Here is an 18,771-nt window from a genome sequence, read left to right as displayed (position 1 = left end):
CGTCAGGAGAACTAGCAGGATAAATATGTGGGGTTACAGGGATAGGGCCTGTGTGGAACTGAAGTTGGTACAGGCTTGATGGGCCAATTGGCCTCCTTCTGCACTGTAGGGATTCTATGATTAGGATTGATTTTTTTTGTTTTATGTTGATACCCAAATGACAGTTGTGTTGATTTCATGAGCTTTATTTAGAATTCTTCAATGACCTCTCCCCTGTAGAAATATGTTTACTGGTCCATATAATTTGGAGAAAAAAAAACTCCAGAGGGAGTGAATGTATATGGATGGGGCACTAATCAGAAGAGTTGCTTTGTACTGGATGGTGTCAGGATTCTTGGATATTGTTGGAGCTCCGCTCATCCAGACTGGTGGACAGTATTCCATCACACCTTTAACCTGTGCATTGTAGATGATGGTCAAGCTTTCGGGAGTCAGAGTTAGTTGCCACAGGCATCCTCGCCTCTGACCTGCTCTTGTAGCCATAGTGTTTATACCGCTAGTCCAGTTCGTTTTCTACTCAATGGTAACCCCCAGGATGTTGATAGTGGGGAATTCAGTGATAGTAATGTCATTGAATGTCAAGGGCGATTGTAGATGGTCTGGCACTTGTGTGGTGCGAATGTTACTTGTCAGCCTAAGTCTGGATATTGTCCAGGTCTTGCTTCATTTTGGCATGGGCCAGTTCACAGATCATAGACTCTGTACCGACCACAATTCCACCCAGGCTCTATTCCTGTAACCCTTGTTTGCCCTGCTAATCCCCCTGGCACTATGGTCAATTTAGCACGGCCAATCAACATTACCAGCACATCTTTGCATTGTGGGAGCACCCAGGAGAAACCCACACAGACATGGGAAGAAAGTGCAAACTCCACACAGACAGTGACCCAAGGCTGGAATTGAACCCGGGTCCCTGGCGCTGTGGGGAAGCAGTGTTAACCACTCTGCCACCAAATAATGCTGAACATAGTGGAGTCATCAGCAAAACATCACCATATCTGAGATTACGACGGTAGGAAGGTCATCTCAGCTTAAGATGATTGGGCCTAGGAAGCTACCCTGAGGAACTCCTAAAGTGATGTCCTGGAACTGAGACGATTGACCTCCAACCACTACAACCATCTTCATTTGTGTCAGGCATGACTCCAACCAGTAGAGAGCTTTCCCTCTGATTCCTATTGATTCCAAGCTTGGTAGGGCTCCTTGGAGCCACACTTGGTCAAATGCTGCCTTGATGTCAGGGCTGTCACTCTAACCTCACCTCAGGAATTCAGCTCTTTCATCCATGTTTGAACCATGGCTGTAATGAAGTCAGAAGCTGAGTAACCCAGTGGAACCCAAACAGAGCATCAATGAACAGTTTTTCTTAATGAAGCAAGTGCCACATGATAGCATTGTTGATGGCCCCTTTCATCACTTGGTTGATGACCGAGACTAAACTGATAGGATGCTAATTGGCCAGGTTGGATTTCATCTGTTTGTTTGTGCACAGGAAATACCTGGCAATTGCCCACAATGTTAGGTAGATGCCAATGTTGTGACTGTACTGGAACAGCTTGGCTAGGGGCGCAGCAAGTTCTGGAGCATAAGATTTCAATACTGTTGCCAAAATATTGTCAGAGCCCATACCCTCTGCAGTATCCAGTGCCTTCAGCCATTTCTTGTTATCATTTGGAGAGATTCACATTGATTAAAGACTGATTTTTCTTGGGTCCCCCAGAGGAGGCCATGATGGATCAATCACTCAGCCATTCTGGCAAATGATTGTTGCAAATGGGCCAGCCTTCTCTTTTGTACTGGTGTGCTGGGCGTCCCTACTATTCAGGATGGCAATACTTGTGGAGCCTCCTCCTCCAGTTTAACTGTCCACCACCATTCACAACTGAAGGTGGCAAGACTGCAGAGCTTAGATCTGATCTGTTGGTGGTGGAATTATTCAGCTCTGTCTATCTTAATGAATAAAATATCTCTTTATCCAGGCTTTAATCCTAATACCTTGTGAACAGTAAACATCCATTATTATCCAGGTTGAGTCCGTAATTAAGAAAGCAAATGTAATGTTGTCATTTATCTCAAGAGGCTTGGAATACAAAAGCAGGGATGTACTTCTGAGGCTTTATAAAGCACTGGTTAGGCCCCATTTGGAGTACTGTGAGCAATTTTGGGCCCCACACCTCAGGAAGGACATACTGGCACTGGAGCGGGTCCAGCGGAGATTCACACGGATGATCCCAGGAATGGTAGGCCTGACATACGATGAACGTCTGAGGATCGTGGGATTATATTCATTGGAGTTTAGGAGGTTGAGGGGAGATCTGATAGAAACTTACAAGATAATGAACGGCTTAGATAGGATGGACGTAGGGAAGTTGTTTCCATTAACAGGGGAGACTAGGACGCGGGGGCACAGCCTTAGAATAAAAGGGAGTCACTTTAGAACAGAGATGAGGAGAAATTTCTTCAGCCAGAGAGTGGTGGGTCTGTGGAATTCATTGCCACAGAGGGCTGTGGAGGCCGAGACGTTGAGCGTCTTCAAGACAGAAATTGATAAATTCTTGATTTCTCGAGGAATTAAGGGCTATGGGGAGAGAGCGGGTAAATGGAGTTGAAATCAACCATGATTGAATGGTGGAGTGGACTCGATGGGCCGAATGGCCTTACTTCCGCTCCTATGTCTTATGGTCTTATGGTCTTATTATTCCCATCCTTTATATAAGTGATATGGAGAATCATTATATTGCTGTATGGAATCTACAGTGATAGATGGCCATTAAGAGGATCTCAAAGCCAGAAAGACGATATGTTGTTTTCCTCCTTCTCCTTCTTCTTTATCTTCTTTTTCTTTCTCTCTCTTTTTCTCTTGCACTCTCTCTTTCTCACTCTCTCACATGCTCTTTTTCCCACTCTCTCCACTCCCTCTCTCTCTCACGGGCTCTTTCTCTCACGCACGTTCTCTCTCTCTCTTGCGCACACACGTGCTCTCCATCTCTCTTTCTCCCTCCCTCTCACGCGCTCTCTCTTTCTCTCTCTCTCTCTCATTCTCTCTCCCTTTCATATGCTCTCTTGCTCTCTCTCTCTCTCTCTCTCTCACACACGCTCTCTCACATGCTCGCTCACTCTCTCTCTTGCTCTCTCTCACGTGCCCTCTCTCTCACACACGTGCCCTCTCACTCTCACGTGCCCTCTTTCTCTCTCACACACATGCTCTCTCTCTTGCTGTTTCTCTCTCTCTCACATTCTCTCTCTCTCGCTCTCTTTCATCACAATCCGTTGAGTACTGCAGAGCTCCTCCTCTGTGGCCCTGGAAACAGGTGCATTATTTCAGCACCCCAATGTTCAATTGGATTACATTTCATGAGGCAGAATAACTTTTCCTAAATGCCGGATGCCAACTCCTGTGGGTTCTGTATCGAGTCCTGAACCACTGGTCAGCAGCTAGCCAGCAACCAGGGTTCAGTCTCAGGGTTGCCGATGGCACAGCAGAGTATCACATCATGACTGCAACAGGCTAATGAGTATTGAGCTGCAGGATGGACTGAGTATGTCACACACCACTTGGGCATTCAGGTCATAGAATCCTTTCTGGTTGCAGTATAATTTCAGAATATAAATTGGGCTCCTGCAAGGTGATGTGTGTACAGTGAATAGAACCCCGAACCACGCAGAAGCCTCCAATACTCACAAAGCTGTGTGCTCAATCTGTCTGATTCTCCCTGATAAGATAGAATGAAAGGTATGCAACACCTTCTGTGTAGAGTCACAGTGACCTCCATTACATAAACGTTGGCAGTGAACTGGGGGGAATTTTCAAGTAACGCCTGCTTCAGCCTAGAAAGAGCCCAATACATATATCATTGTGTCATGTTCACCTTCCGAGCCACTAACAATGCTGGCATTGGCTTACTCACAAACTGTATTTGAAACGGCAACAGTTGACAGATTTCAATCAGTGTCTCCTTTGCCAAACAGTTCCTCAGAGGGTTTGACTCAGACGGTAACTTGCTGGAGGCCCTGGGGGATACAACCACCTAGTGAGAGCCTTTCCTGCTCTCCTCCTCCTTCCTCTTCCATTTGGCTGGACTCTGCACATTCTCTCCATCATATTGTAGGCCAAGAGGACTACAAATCACTGCAGCCATGATTGGGAGCCTGTGGTCTGAACCCTTGGAGTGTCGAATCCTTGAAGATAGGCCCTTGTTTTTCAGCACATGCTATACCACATCTGTAACAGTACAAACAAAAAAACTTCTCCAAACTCAGAAACCACTAGTCGAGATGAATCAGCAACGACCCAGAAAGTAGCTGACCATCCATTCAAATAGCGTTGGTTGAGGGTAGGACCGTTGGTGGAGGGCCGGACCGTTGGTGAACATCTTCCCAGTTTTCCCACTTTCGAGGTCAAAACGATAATGATTTCCTTCTTCATTTAATGCTGTTCTTGGTGATTTTGCAATGTACAGAACGGTTACTGCATTTGCTAACAAAACAACACGGACTGCATTTTAGAACTAATTGACTGGATGTAAGGCATTTGGGTTTAGTCTAGGGAGAGGTTCCTTTCGTAGTTTAGCCAATAACAGTGGGGGGAGGTTTCAGGATGAAGTATCAGAGTGGTGGCCATTGCTGGCACTAAAAGGTAGTGCAAAGAGATGCCTGGGCTTCATGTCAGCCCAGTCTGGGACAAGACAGGCTACACTAAACAAGGGGTTGTTTCAGAGGCCAGGGTGGGGGGAAGTTAATGGGGAGGGCAGGACGACCTGAGGGATGCCTCCATTAGGTCAAAGGGCCTGCAAAAGAGGCTCCCCCACTCCTTGCCAATGCCAGCCTGCGCAGCTGAATCTACAGGCTTCCCGAATGGCATCGACCTCCCCGTGCTGTGAGTAAAGTAGCAGTAGGGGTGGGATCAGGAGCTTGGGTGGCCATTAATTGGGTGGGTGCCTCCCCCCACCCCCTCCCCACCCCCCCACTACATCCCTATAAAATTTGAGAGAGGTCAGCGGCATAGGGTGGGCAGTTGGATAAGTGGCGGGCAGGCCAAGTATTGGATTTGATGAGATGCCTGCCCTTCAAACCAGCTGGCAGTGGAGCATAAAATCCAGCCAGGTCTTCACTGTGCACCTCGGGGAGATAAGGAGGAGAAAGAGGAAGGAAGAGGTGGCAGGAATATTATCACTCCTGACTGGTTTACCCCAACTATCTCATCAGACACTGGTTTCACTGAAAACATGCCCACATCACCACTACTCTGCAGATTCCCACCTGCCTGCCGTTTTATTGTAGCTCATAATAGAAGCCTCTGGCCAAAATCCTGAAACAAAAGCCACTAAAACAACATTTTTTTTATTCGTTCGTGGGACATGGACGTAGCTGGTTGGCCAGCATTTATTGACCATCCCTAGTTGCCCTTGAGAAGGCGGTGATGAGCTGCCTTCTTGAATCGCTGCAGTCCACGTGGTGTGTGTTGACCCACAATGCCGTTAGCGAGGGAATTCCAGGATTCTGACCCAGCGACTGTGAAGGAATGGCGATATATTTCCAAGTCTGGACGGTGAGTGGCTTGGAGGGGAATTTGCAGGTGGTGGTGTTCCCATGTATCTGCTGCCCTTGTCCTTCGAGGTGGAAGTGGTCACTTACATTTCTATTGTGCCTGGAAAGTTCTAGCTTAAGTGCCAGAAAGACAGGATATTTCAATTTCAAACACAAACGAACAAAGTTTTCTCAAGCCAACTGAGCCCACCACTCCTCCAAATGTGATCAGAATGAGATCTGGAAGAATTCTCAAGCCTGCGGACAATCTTCATTTATAAAGTGTCCTTGTGCATAGAATCATAGAGTCATAGAGGTTTACGGCACGGAAACAGGCCCTTCGGCCCAATTTGTCCATGCCACCCTTTTTTTAAAAACCCCTAAGCTAGTCCCAATTGCCCGCATTTGGCCCATATCCCTCTATACCCATCTTACCCATGTAACTGTCTAAATGCTTTTTAAAAGACAAAATTGTACCCGCTTCTACTACTACCTCTGGCAGCTTGTTCCAGACACTCACTATCCTCTGTGTGAAAAAATTGCCCCTCTGGACCCTTTTGTATCTCTCCCCTCTCACCTTAAACATATGCCCTCTAGTTTTAGACTCCCCTACCTTTGGGAAAATATATTAACTATCTAGCTGATCTATGCCACTCATTATTTTATAAACCACTACAAGATCGTCCCTCAGCCTCCAATGCTCCAGAGAAAGAAGTCCCTATCCAGCCTCTCCTTATAATTCAAACCATCAAGTCCCAGTGGCATCCTAATAAATCTTTTCTGCACTCTTTCTACTTTAATAATATTCTTTCTATATTAGGGTGACCAGAACTGTACACAGTATTCCAAGTTTGGCCTTACCAATGTCTTGTACAACTTCAACAAGACGTCCCAATTCCTGTATTCAATGTTCTGACCAATGAAACCAAGCTAGCTGAATGCCTTCTTCACCACTCTGTCCACCTGTGACTCCACTTTCAAGGATCTATGAACCTGTACCCCTAGATCTCTTTGTTCTTTAACTCTCCCCAACGCCCTACCATTAATTGAGTAAGTCCTGCCCTGGTTCAATCTACCAAAATTCATCACCTCGCATTTGTCTAAATTAAACTCCATCTGCCATTTGTCAGCCCACTGGCCCAATTGATCAAGATCCCGTTGCAATCCAAGATAACCTTCTTCACTGTCCACTATGCCACCAATCTTGGTGTCATCTGCAAACTTACTAACCATGCCTCCTATGTTCCCATACAAATCATTAGTATAAATGACAAATAACAGTGGTCGCAGCACCAATCCCTGAGGCACACCGCTGGTCACAGCCTCCAGTTTGAAAAACAACCCTTTACAACCACCAGCTGGCTTCTGTCCTCAAGCCAATTTTGTATCCATTTAGCTACCTCACCCTGGATCCCATGAGATTTCACCTTATGCAACAACCTACCATGCGTTACCTTGCCAAAGACCTTGCTAAAAATCCATGTGGACAACATGAACTGCACTGCCCTCATCTACCTTCTTGGTTACCCCTTCAAAAAACTCAGTCAAATTTGTGAGACAAATTTGTGAGGCATGAATTGCATAAAGTTGGTTTGCAGGCCCAGCAGGTAATTAAGAAGGCAAATGGAATTTTGGCCTTCATTGCTAGAGGGATGGAGTTTAAAAACAGCGAGGTTATGTTGCAGCTGTTCAAGGTGCTGGTGAGGCCACACCTGGAGTACTGTGCACAGGTTTGGTCTCTTTACTTGAGAAAGGATATACTGACACTGGTGGGGTGTTGCAGAGGAGATTCACTAGGTTGATTCTAGAGTTGAGAGTGTCGGCTTATGAGAAGAAACTGAGTAAACTGGGTCTGTATTCATTCGAATTTAGAAGAATGAGGAGGGATCTTATAGGAACGTATAAAATTATGAAAGGAATGGATAAGATAGAAGCAGGGAGGTTGTTTTCACTGGTGGGTGAAACTAGAACTAGGGAGCATAGCCTCAAAATAAGGGGAAACAGATTTAGGACTGAGTTGAGGAGGAACTCCTTCACCCAAAGGACTATGAATCTGTGGTATTGCCTGTACAGTGAAGCAGTTGAGGCTACCTCATTGAATGTTTATAAAGCAAACATAAATAGATTTTTGAACAGTAAAGGAATTAAGGGTTATGGTGAGCAGGCGGGTAAGTGGACTGAGTCCGCAAAAAGATCAGCCATGATCTTATTGAATGGCGGAGCAAGTTCGAGGGGCCAGATGGCTACTCCTGCTCCTAGTTCTTCAGGTCTGAAGCTTGGTGTAAAAGGGGTGAGAGTGGGCAGGGGGCAGATAAGGTGTGACATGTAAGTAAAGACTGTAATGTTGGGCAAAGTCTTGGGGGAGATGTTGTATAAAGGTCCTCAGCATAACAAGGGTTAATGTGGGACCGGGGCACAGTACCACCCACAGTGTGATGTAGAGGGTCACATGATAGTGGATCTGATTGAAAGATTGAGTAAAAATCAGCATGATGTTAGCTCTTAGTCTGTGTTATACTTAGTACGAATGTAAATAATAATGTGTTGCCAATTATATTTAAAGTTAAAGCCACTGAACATCTTCATGAGACCTTTTGAACTAACCCTTGCAACATGAATACTCTTTGTTCTCCGCTTCATTATGTCCTATTCTTCTCAATGTTTTTCATAAAGGAAATAACTCATGGAGTTATACCAAATGAGTAACATTGCATGCTGTTTGATAACATATAAAATGAGTTTTGGCTATTGGCTTTATAAACTTACTTGGTACATTCCAAAATTGATGGATTTCAAGGCATTAAACATTGAAGAGGCCATTTAATTATGACTCACCTGATGAAGGAGCAGCGCTCCGAAAGCTCGTGATTCCAAATAAACCTGTTGGACTTTAATCTTACTGTGCCCACCCCAGTCCAATGCCTGCATCTCCAATTCATTTAATGGTTAGTTAGCTAACCATTAGTTAATACGACAGATTAATCGTGATAATTATTTCCTTTTGTTGAATAATGATCAAATGTTTCTGAGCCCGAGTTGAAATATATGCAAAGAAAATTTCAGGTTTCTTTACGTAAGAGCTGACTGCAGATTGTGGGATTGGTTCAGTAATAGGTGATCCATTGGTTTGTTTAATGCCTTGCAATTGGAGTAATTTTCAAGCTTTTGGATTTGTTTAACTTTACCTGTTCACTAATATAATGCACAGGAATGTCCTATATTTCTCCCACGCAATTGGGTCCAGGGAGGAGATGGAACATTTAAAATGGTCGGAATTCCTTGATCGCTCCTGTCCAACTCCATCAGCTATTCACTGAAATAATGCAGTAGAATGTATCGTACTCTGCAAAACAAGGATGTTCAGTGTGAAGAATTATGCATTACATGATATTTGCAGATGTAATCCTGTGACATATTTAGATATTTATTTCCCAATATTTGGCTATTCATTCTCGGGCAGTGCACAGTTAGAAGTTTCACAACACCCGGCTAAAGTCCAACCGGTTTATCAGGTAGCACGTGTTTTTGGAGCACTGCTCCTTCGTCAGGTGAGATCATCAGTGCGGTAAATATTTGATTAGGAAGTGGAATAAACCATTTTGTGAGCAGGAAACACTCTATACTGATTGGCAGTTTCTGGGGGCAGTTTCTTTATACCTGAGGAAGATTCCATTCTCTATAGACTATATAATAAGTGCCACACTTGCCTGAAAGTTATTACACAACGTGGAATTGATTTGTGTGATTATGTATGGAAAAAGATTCAGCAAGTAAAACTTTTAATTGGAGCTTTTCAGAAACTGGATGGTGAGGAATCACCCCTGTTTTTATTCGAACTTGTGTGACTTCAAGCTTGTGCTTGTTGATTTGAAGCTTTCATTTTAATTCCATTTCCAGAGTTTTCGCGGTGCTGGTGAGTACATACATTAAGATGGTTAAGGCTGACAGGAGGCTAAGACTGAGGCAGATAGTTGAGCAGAGAAAGAAGTTGGATGTTAATGTGTGCCAGCTGCAGACGGTACTGGAGCATTTCGAGTTTACCATCCAAGTCCAGACAATGTCCTGCTTTCTACAGATAACAACATTCAGAATGCCGAAGCAGCTGCGGGGGTGATGAGATGGTCACACATCTCCTTGTGGAATATGCCTTTGCAAAGAAGGTCTGGAGTGAGATGCAGTGGTATTTGTCGAGGTTCGCCCCGAGCAGCTCGGTGACGCAGGACTCTGTGCTCTATGGGCTGTTTCCAGGGACGCACACCGAGACAAATATCAACTGCTGCTGGAGGGTCATCAGCTCGGTGAAGGACGCACTTTAGTCCGCCTGAAACCTGCTGATCTTCCAGTGCAAAGATTTGTCCTCGACTGAGTGTTGCAGACTGACACATTCCAAGGTCCAGGACTACGTGGTGAGGGACGCTCTCAAGCTTGGGGCAGCCGCCGCAAAAGCACAATGGGGAAAGGCCACCATTTAAAGCCTTTCAACCAAGGCAGACCGAGGGGCCAGTAACTGTAGAACACCCTCGGACTGTGTAACTGTGTGCTAATCTGAAAAAATAACAGCACACAGTGAAAGGTGATGAATGTATATAGTTTGAAGAACTGAACGGTAATGAATGCAATGTCTTGTAACTGAGCACCATAAAGTATTGTAAATATGACTGGTTTTTTTGCACTGTTTGTAATTATTGGGAATGTTGTTTTGCAATGGCTTATTTCAGCGTTTTTATGAATAAAGTATATTTTTCAAATTAAAAAAACATTCAGAATGAACTGAATTGTTACTTCTCTTACTTGCAGGAAAGCAGATGGAGTCCTCTATGAAACCCCTCGGCTCAGATCATGTTCATTATTTGAAGACTTTTAAAGTCTTCTTGGAACACTCCACTGAACATATGTGCATGGAAAAATTCATTGATGAGAATTTGCCAGACATACTGGTCAGGTATGATTTAGGGGCCTTGTTCAAAACCAAAGAATCTTAATGGACGATGAGATATGTAAACTCTTACTTAATTGGCACAAAGTTATTTTTAGCTGCTTACAAAGTAGCACAGTGGGTTTGCACTGCTGCTTCACAGCTCCAGGGACCTGGGTTCGATTCCCGGCTTGGGTCACTGTTTGTGAGAAGTTTGCACATTCTCCTCGTGTCTGCATGGGTTTCCTCCGGGTGCTCCGGTTTCCTCCCACAGTCCAAAGATGTGCGGGTTAGGTTGATTGGCCATGCTAAAATTGCCCTCAGTGTACTGGGATGCGTAAGTTAGAAGGATTAGTGGGTGAAATATGTAGGGAAATGGGGGTAGGGTCTGGGTGGGATTGTGGTCGGTGCAGACTCGATGGGCCGAATGGCCTCTTTCTGTGCTGTAGGGTTTCTAAGATTCTAAGAAATGATCTTGTTATTATTTTTAGAATGGCTTGTGATAAGCGTGAGGTAAGTCTCTTATTCTGATGAAAGTAATATGGGAGGGGGCAATTGTCCCAGCTCACTGCGCTGTTTGAGTAGCGCAGTGGGCTGGGAGACATCAGCGAGGGACCTGTAGCGAGACTTGTGACTGGCATCCGGCCGATCACAAGTCTCCCAGGCAATGGTTTCCGACATAGTCAGCCCTGCACTGGCTGATTTCCACATTGAAGTTTCCATTTCAATATGATTATTGGCAGTTTTGAATAAACTGAAGGTCGATAAGTCCCCTGGGCCTGATGAAATGTATCCTAGGATTCTTTGGGAGGCAAGGGATGAGATTGCAGAGCCTTTGGCTTTGATTTTTGGGTCCTCGCTGTCCAAGGGGATAGTCATGATGTGGAGATGCCGGCGTTGGACTGGGGTAAACACAGTAAGAAGTTTAACAACACCAGGTTAAAGTCCAACAGGTTTATTTGGTAGCAAAAGCCACACAAGCTTGTGTGGCTTTTGCTACCAAATAAACCTGTTGGACTTTAACCTGGTGTTGTTAAACTTCTCACGGGGATAGTGCCAGAGGACTGGAGAATGGCGAATGTTGTTCCTCTGTTTAAGAAAGGGAATAGAAATGACCTGGTAATTATAGACCGGTTAGTCTTACTACGGTGGTTGGTAAATTGATGGAAAAGGTCCTTAGAGATGGGATTTACGACCATTTAGAAAGATGCGGATTAATCCGGGCTAGTCAGCACGGATTCGGGAAGGGCAAGTCGTGCCTCACAAATTTGATAGAATTTTTTGAGGAGGTAACTAAGTGTGTTGATGAAGGTAGGGCAGTTGATGTCATATACATGGATTTTAGTAAGGCGTTTGATAAGGTCCCCCATGGTTGGCTTATGATGAAAGTGAGGAGGTGTGGGATAGAGGGAAAGTTGGCCGATTGGATAGGTAACTGGCTGTCTGATCGAAGACAGAGGGTGGTGGTGGATGGAAAAGTTTCGGATTGGAGGCAGGTTGCTAGCAGAGTGCCACAGGGATCAGTGCTTGGTCCTCTGCTCTTTGTGATTTTTCTTAATGACTTAGAGGAGGGGGCTGAAGGGTGGATCAGTAAATTTGCTGATGACACCAAGATTGGTGGAGTAGTGGATGAGGTGGAGGACTGTTGTAGGCTGCAAAGAGACATAGATAGGATGCAAAGCTGGGCTGAAAAATGGCAAATGGAGTTTAACCCTGATAAATGTGAGGTGATTCATTTTGGTAGGACTAATTTAAATGCAGATTACAGGGTCAAAGGTAGGGTTCTGAAGACTGTGGAGGAACAGAGAGATCTTGGGGTCCATATCCACAGATCTCTAAAGGTTGCCACTCAAGTGGATAGAGCTGTGAAAAAGGCCTATAGTGTGTTAGCTTTTATTAACAGGGGGTTGGAGTTTAAGAGCCGTGGGGTTATGCTGCAACTGTACAGGACCTTGGTGAGACCACATTTGGAATATTGTGTGCAGTTCTGGTCACCTCACTATAAGAAGGATGTGGAAGCGCTGGAAAGAGTGCAGAGGAGATTTACCAGGATGCTGCCTGGTTTGGAGGCTAGGTTTTATGAGGAAAGGTTGAGGGAGCTAGGGCTGTTCTCTCTGGAGCGGAGGAGGCTGAGGGGAGACTTAATAGAGGTTTATAAAATGATGAAGGGGATAGATAGAGTGAACGTTCAAACACTATTTCCTCGGGTGGATGGAGCTATTACAAGGGGGCATAACTATAGGGTTTGTGGTGGGAGATATAGGAAGGATATCAGAGGTAGGTTCTTTACGCAGAGAGTGGTTGGGGTGTGGAATGGACTGCCTGCAGTGATAGTGGAGTCAGACACTTTAGGAACATTTAAGCGGTTATTGGATAGGCACATGGAGCACACCAGGATGATAGGGAGTGGGATAGCTTGATCTTGGTTTCAGATAAAGCTCGGCACAACATTGTGGGCCGAAGGGCCTGTTCTGTGCTGTACTGTTCTATGTTCTATGTTCTATTAGTGAGCCCGGGAGAGTAGCCTCGGGTCCACTAGTGTCTCCCCCATCCCCCCCCCCCCCCCGGAATTACAACTGGTCCTTTTCAATTGGGATCAGACGTGCTCACCCTATTGGTGGGAACAAGAGGCCATTGAAGCTATGGCCAGGTTGGGGGGGGGGGGGGGGGGGGGGGGGTGCCACTTGTGGCAGTGGCAGCTTTGCACTGCCAGCCTGGCCAAGGAGGCGGGGCCAGAGGGTGCAGGGCCTACTGGGGGGTGGAGCCCATAGGGGGGTGGGGTCTATTGGGGGGCCGAATGGTGGTGGTGGTGGGCGACCTGCTGCACACTCTTCAATGGGATCAGTAGGGGAGGAAGGGAAGGGGGGCAATCAGGGCTGCACATGGTGGCAGGGAGATCTCGGAGCTCCATGTGGGAGGGAGTTTGGGGCCGAACAAGGCGGGGTGGAGATTGGGGCTGCACAGGGTGTTGGCGATTGGTGATGGCCTAGGGAGGGGGTGAGGGTGGTCGAGTAGGCCAGCGATTGTGGGGGGGGCAATGGGGTGGAGCAGTGCGCATGCGCTGATCTTCTCATTGACAGATCAGCATGTAGGCGGTGGCCCACTCAGTTGGTTGATTCTGGCCTCTCAAGCGGGATGTGGCCTCCCCCCTCCACTCCCCCCAACACCCCCAGTCCTACATTTGGGGCATGAATCCCCCTGTGGAGCACAGAGTGCCAGAGATTCATTTCGCTAAGTACGCCCAAAAAAACAGATTGTAAATTCTCCCGTTTTCCCACCTGTTGGGCACTTTGCTTTTTTGGGAAAATCCAGGCCATACTCTGAATTCAGGCCTGCAGCGTCAGTTTACTGGGTGATAACTGCCCACTAATCCCTCAAGATAACAGGCAGGAGCAGTGCACACATTTCCAGCCAAAATTACACTACTTGCCACATTGGGAAAGGGAAAAAACTGAAAACAGAAAGCTTGTTTGAGGTTCCCCAAGACAGCCCCAATCGCCAGCCCCCCAGTGAAAGCAATAAAATCAGATCTGAAGATCACTGGCTGCCAAAAAAAGATCGGGATAGGAAATTACCTGATCTGAATGTGAAATCGCAGAGCATCTGTTCACATGGGTGGGAGTTAGAATGATGGGGAGTGGATTCATTTTCAGATTCCCCTCACATCTTTTGGCTACATTAATATGTAGACCTTTTGGGCAAGATCTTATGGCTAGTGATAAAGCAAGAGCAATCACTGCTGAGCACAAAGTTGGTCTCGCTGAGGGATCAAGCGATCTCTTTGACTTGAATGTCCCCTCCATCAATGTGCAGTGATAATGACCTTGGATTGCCACATTCATTCGAGAGGTCATAGTCTTAGGATAAGGGGTAGCAAATTTAAAACAAGAGTTGAGGAGAAACTACTTCTCCCAGACGTGAATCTGTGAAATTCGCTACCCTAAAGTGTGGTGGATGTTGGTACAGTGAGTAAATTTAAGGAGGAGTTAAACAGATTTTTAATTGGGTTGAAGGGCTATGGGGAGAAGGCAGGAAAATGGGGATGAGGAGCGTATCAGCCATGATCGAATGGCAGAGCAGATTCGATGGGCCGAATGGCCTAATTCTACTCCTATATCTTATGAGCTTATGAACTTATTACTGGGCAATTCACAGAAAGTAGCAGCAATGCCATCAGGCTTTACAAACTACCAATCCCATTAAAGGATTTGCAGAGAAACCCCTGAAAGCAGTACAATAAAAATCACTTTTGACATCCTCGCATGGAGCAAATTACAGAGTTAGACATACACAGAGTGAAGGTAGAAATTGAAATATCCTGAGAAAGAACTTTAAAATAATTTCAAATCATTGTTTAAAATTCATTCTCCTTCTCCTCTTCAAAGAGAGTGCCATTGGGGTTTCTTTAGCTCATTGGGGTTTTGCTTGAATATCTCATTTAAAGGATGTTGCATCTGACAATGCAACAATCCTTCATACCGCACTGAAAAAATCAGCCCAGGTTTTTGTGCCCAACTCTCTGAAATGTGACGACAAGCCCACAACCTTTCGATACAGAGGCGAGGGTACTAAGAACTGAACTGCACCTGAAGATATCCAATGCCCATTGAGGAGCATGTATGATCAGAGGGCAAACAGTTGACACTTTAAGCTAGCAGTTAACTTGTAGTTTGGGCTAAAATCCAAAAAAAGACTCAGGCAAAATTAGAATGTGGAAGGAAGGAAAGGGTGGTTAGCACTGCTGCCTCACAGCACCAGACACGCGGGTTCGATTCCTGGCTTGGATCACTGTCTGTGTGGAGTCTGCACGTTCTTCCCATGTCTGCATGGGTTTCCTCCAGGTGCTTCAGTTTCCTCCCACAGTCCAAAGATGTGCAGGTTAGGTAGATTGGCCATGCTAAATTGCCCCTTAGTATCAGGGGACTAGCTAGGGTAAATGCATGGGGTTATAGGGATAAGGCCTGGGTAGGATTATGGTCAGTGCAGACTTGATGGGCTGAATAGCCTCCTTCTGCACTATCAGATTCTATGAGACTGAAGAGAATGGGAAAATGGTGGTAGCAAATGGCCAAATAAAGATGTGTACAATGAAGACTTCCCTCAGAGGCAGTCATCATCTGAGTCGGTGTAAAAAATGTTTCAACCTATGTTTGGTGCTCAAATCCTCGAGTGAAACTCAAAATACATAAACCTTTGATTCAGAGGTAAGAGTGTTAACATTGGGCCAATGTTGACTCATTATTAAATAGCCTTGCATCTGGCATCTTAATACTCTTATTTTTACTTTTCCCTCATCCTTGCTGATAGTTTGTTGGAAACTGGCAACACTTCAGTGTCTCAGTAAACTGGCCTTAACCTAATTTGTCAGTTCACTTTAGCCAGCGTTGCTTTCATGCCCTCATAATGGCCCTTACTTAAATTTAAACACAGTTTCGGACCCACTCCTCTCTCCCTCAAATACAATGTAAAATTCTATCACATTATGATTGCGGCTACCTAGGAGTACCTTCACTATGAGATCATTAATTACTCACATCTTGTTGCACAACGTCAGGTCTAGTGTAGCCTGCCCTCTGGTTGGCTTCAAAGTGTACTGTTCTCAAAAACGATCCTGGAAACCTTCTGTGAGTTCTTCATCCAGGCTACCGTTGCTCATCTGTCATTTTCAATCTATATGAGGATTAACATCATAGGGGAGGTGGTGGTATCATGGTATTGTCACTGGACTAGTAATCCAGGGATCCCAGTTCGAATCCCACCATGGCAAATGGTGAAATTTGAATTCAATAAAAATCTGGAATTAAGCATCTCATGATGACCATTGTCGATTATCATAAAAACCCATTTGTTTTTGTCCTTTAGGGAAGGGAATCTGCCATCCTTACCTGGTCTGGCCTACATGTAACAACATGTAACAGCAATGTGGTTGACTCTTAAATGGATGGACAATAAATGCTGGTCCAGCCAGCCACCAACGTCCACATTCCATGAAGGAAAAACAAAATTCCTCATTATTGCTGTGCCTTTCTGATAATGCATTTGAAAAGGGGGAAAGTCCGAACTTCCACAGAATGGCAATCCAAGTCAGATTACCACTCCACTCCTATTTATTTACCTTGACATTTTTTTCGTTCCTGTCCCGCCCAGCCTGAGTTGGAAGGCCAGGTGAGAATTATGTAGTTTCAGCACACTCCTGGAGCCTTCAATCAAGTGCTGCCCAGTGGAGGTCAGGGCAGGCTTTGGTGTGGAACTCAGGACAGGCCTTGGCGGGGATCAAGGGAATCAGGTCCAGTCAGGTCTTGGCAATGAGGGAAGGGTTGGACTTTGACGGGGGTGGTGGGCGTGAGAGTCAGGCCTGATTACAAGCTTGGTGGGTACTCAGATCTGGCAGGGGGCAATTTCCATGTGGGGGGAGGGGAAGAGTCTCATGCGGAGGAGAATTTAGGATTTGGAGAGAGTTCTGTAGGGTGGATGTGGGGATTCCTTATGGGGAGGGCATTTGGGATGTCCAGTGGAGGGTTGATGTGGGTCTGTTCAGTCGTCATAGAGTCAGAGTCATAGAGGCTTACAGCATGGAAACAGGCCCTTCGGCCCAAATCACCCATGCTACCCAGTTTTTACCATTGAGCTAGACCCAATTGCCTCTGTTTAGCCCATATCCTTCTATACCATTCTTACCCATGTAACGGACTAAATGTTTTTTAAAAGGCAAATTGAATCCACCTCTACTACTACCTCTGGCAGCTCGTTCCAGACACTCACTACCCTCTGTGTGAAAATATTATCTCTCTTGCCCCTTTTGTATCTCTCCCCTCTCACCTTAAACCGATGCCCTCTAGTTTTAGACTCCCCTAACCTTTGGGAAAAGTTGTTGACTATCTACCTTACCTATGCCCCTAATTATTTTATAGACCCCTATAAGATCACCCCTAAGCCTCCTTCGCTCCAGGGAAAAAAAATCCCAGTCTATCCAGCCTCTCCTTATAACTCAAACCATCAAGTACCGGTAGCATCCTGGTAAATCTTTTCTGCACGCTTTCTAGTTTAATAATATCCCTTCAATAATAAGGTGACCAGACTGTGCACAGTATTCCAAGTGTGACTTTACCAATGTCTTGTACAACTTCAACAAGATATTCCAACTCCTGTATTCAGTGTTCTGGCCGATGAAACCAAGCATGCCGAATGCCTTCTTCACCACTCTGTCCACCTGTGACTCCACTTTCAAGAAGCTATGAACATGTACCCCTCAATCTCTTTGTTCTGTAACTCTCCCCAACGCCCTACCATTCACTGAGTAAGTCCTGCCCTGGTTCAATCTGCCAAAATGCATCACGTCGCATTTATCTAAATTAAACTCCATCTGCCATTCATCAGTTCACTGACGCAACTGATCAAGATCCTTTTGCAATCCTAGACAACCTTCACTGTCCACTATGCCACCATATGGAAGTTAGAAGTGGTTTTAATTCTTCTAACTTTCTTGGTAACCATAAATGTAATGCAATCCAAAATCTGTAATTGAATCATAATTTCAGGTGGTTCTCAATGCAAGGCATTTGCCCAAGGGAAGTCTGTGCTTCCCCAGCAATTGATATGCAATCCTTACCACGAAATATACAACTGGGAGGGATGTGGGGCGATCTCACCTGGTCATTTTGCGCTAAATTAAACCCGATGCTATTTTGGGTCGGGCCTCCTCATGATTGTACAGTCCACCTGCCTGAAACCTTTAGGAGCCTGTTACAATGTGCAAATGAGCCTTGTTTAAGCTACCAAATGCCATTTGCAACAAATTGAGTATGCCACTCATCAGTTCTACACTAGACCACTCTTTGTTGGTGGGAATATCCAGGAGGCTGTGACTTCCAACATTCTATTCAAGAGTTTTCACCTGCTCTCAGTTAAATCACCAGTCTATCCATTTTGACCACCAATGTGCTATTTAAATATCTTTGCTGTGTCATTCAAGTGGAATTCAAATTTTTCAAAGGGTTATTGGACTAAACTTTGACCAGAAACTTCTGGATTTGCCAACTGCTGTGGCATTGTGGCAGGAAAAGGAAGAGGATCAGGTAAATTCCTCAAACTCTAGTGAGAAAAGGTAGAAGTAGGGAAATATACTCAAGGCGTCAGAGCGCCGCGCCAAACTGGTAGTCAAAATTGGACTAGAACTTTGCCAGGCCTTGCCCTGCCAACCACCACCCCCACCCCTCCCCCTGACCACCCCCTCCTCCCCCCACCTCTTCTCCAGCAAACTATCATCCCATCTGCAGTCTCTCTCCTTGCCAAAGTCCTTCAGAGTGCTGTTGCCTCCCAAATCCATTTGC

At 45.4% G+C, this 18,771-nt stretch overlaps 1 protein-coding gene across 2 annotated transcripts in view; it reads left to right on the top strand.

Annotated features, from left to right (window-relative positions):
* The first annotated feature begins 9,220 nt into the window (after positions 1 to 9,220).
* Positions 9,221 to 18,771, top strand: part of LOC144503558 (histamine N-methyltransferase-like) — a 32,049-nt gene continuing 22,498 nt past the window's right edge. For both annotated transcript variants that reach the window (XM_078228041.1, XM_078228040.1), the window contains exons 1-2: positions 9,221 to 9,439; positions 10,324 to 10,468. In XM_078228041.1, the coding sequence (XP_078084167.1) occupies positions 10,441 to 10,468 (28 nt within the window). In that variant the 5' untranslated portion in view covers positions 9,221 to 9,439; positions 10,324 to 10,440. The remainder of the gene's footprint in view (positions 9,440 to 10,323; positions 10,469 to 18,771) is intronic.

The sequence above is a fragment of the Mustelus asterias genome, chromosome 14 (genome assembly GCF_964213995.1).
Source record: "Mustelus asterias chromosome 14, sMusAst1.hap1.1, whole genome shotgun sequence".
Lineage (NCBI taxonomy): Eukaryota > Metazoa > Chordata > Chondrichthyes > Carcharhiniformes > Triakidae > Mustelus > Mustelus asterias.
This window is presented reverse-complemented; position numbering and strand designations above follow the sequence as displayed.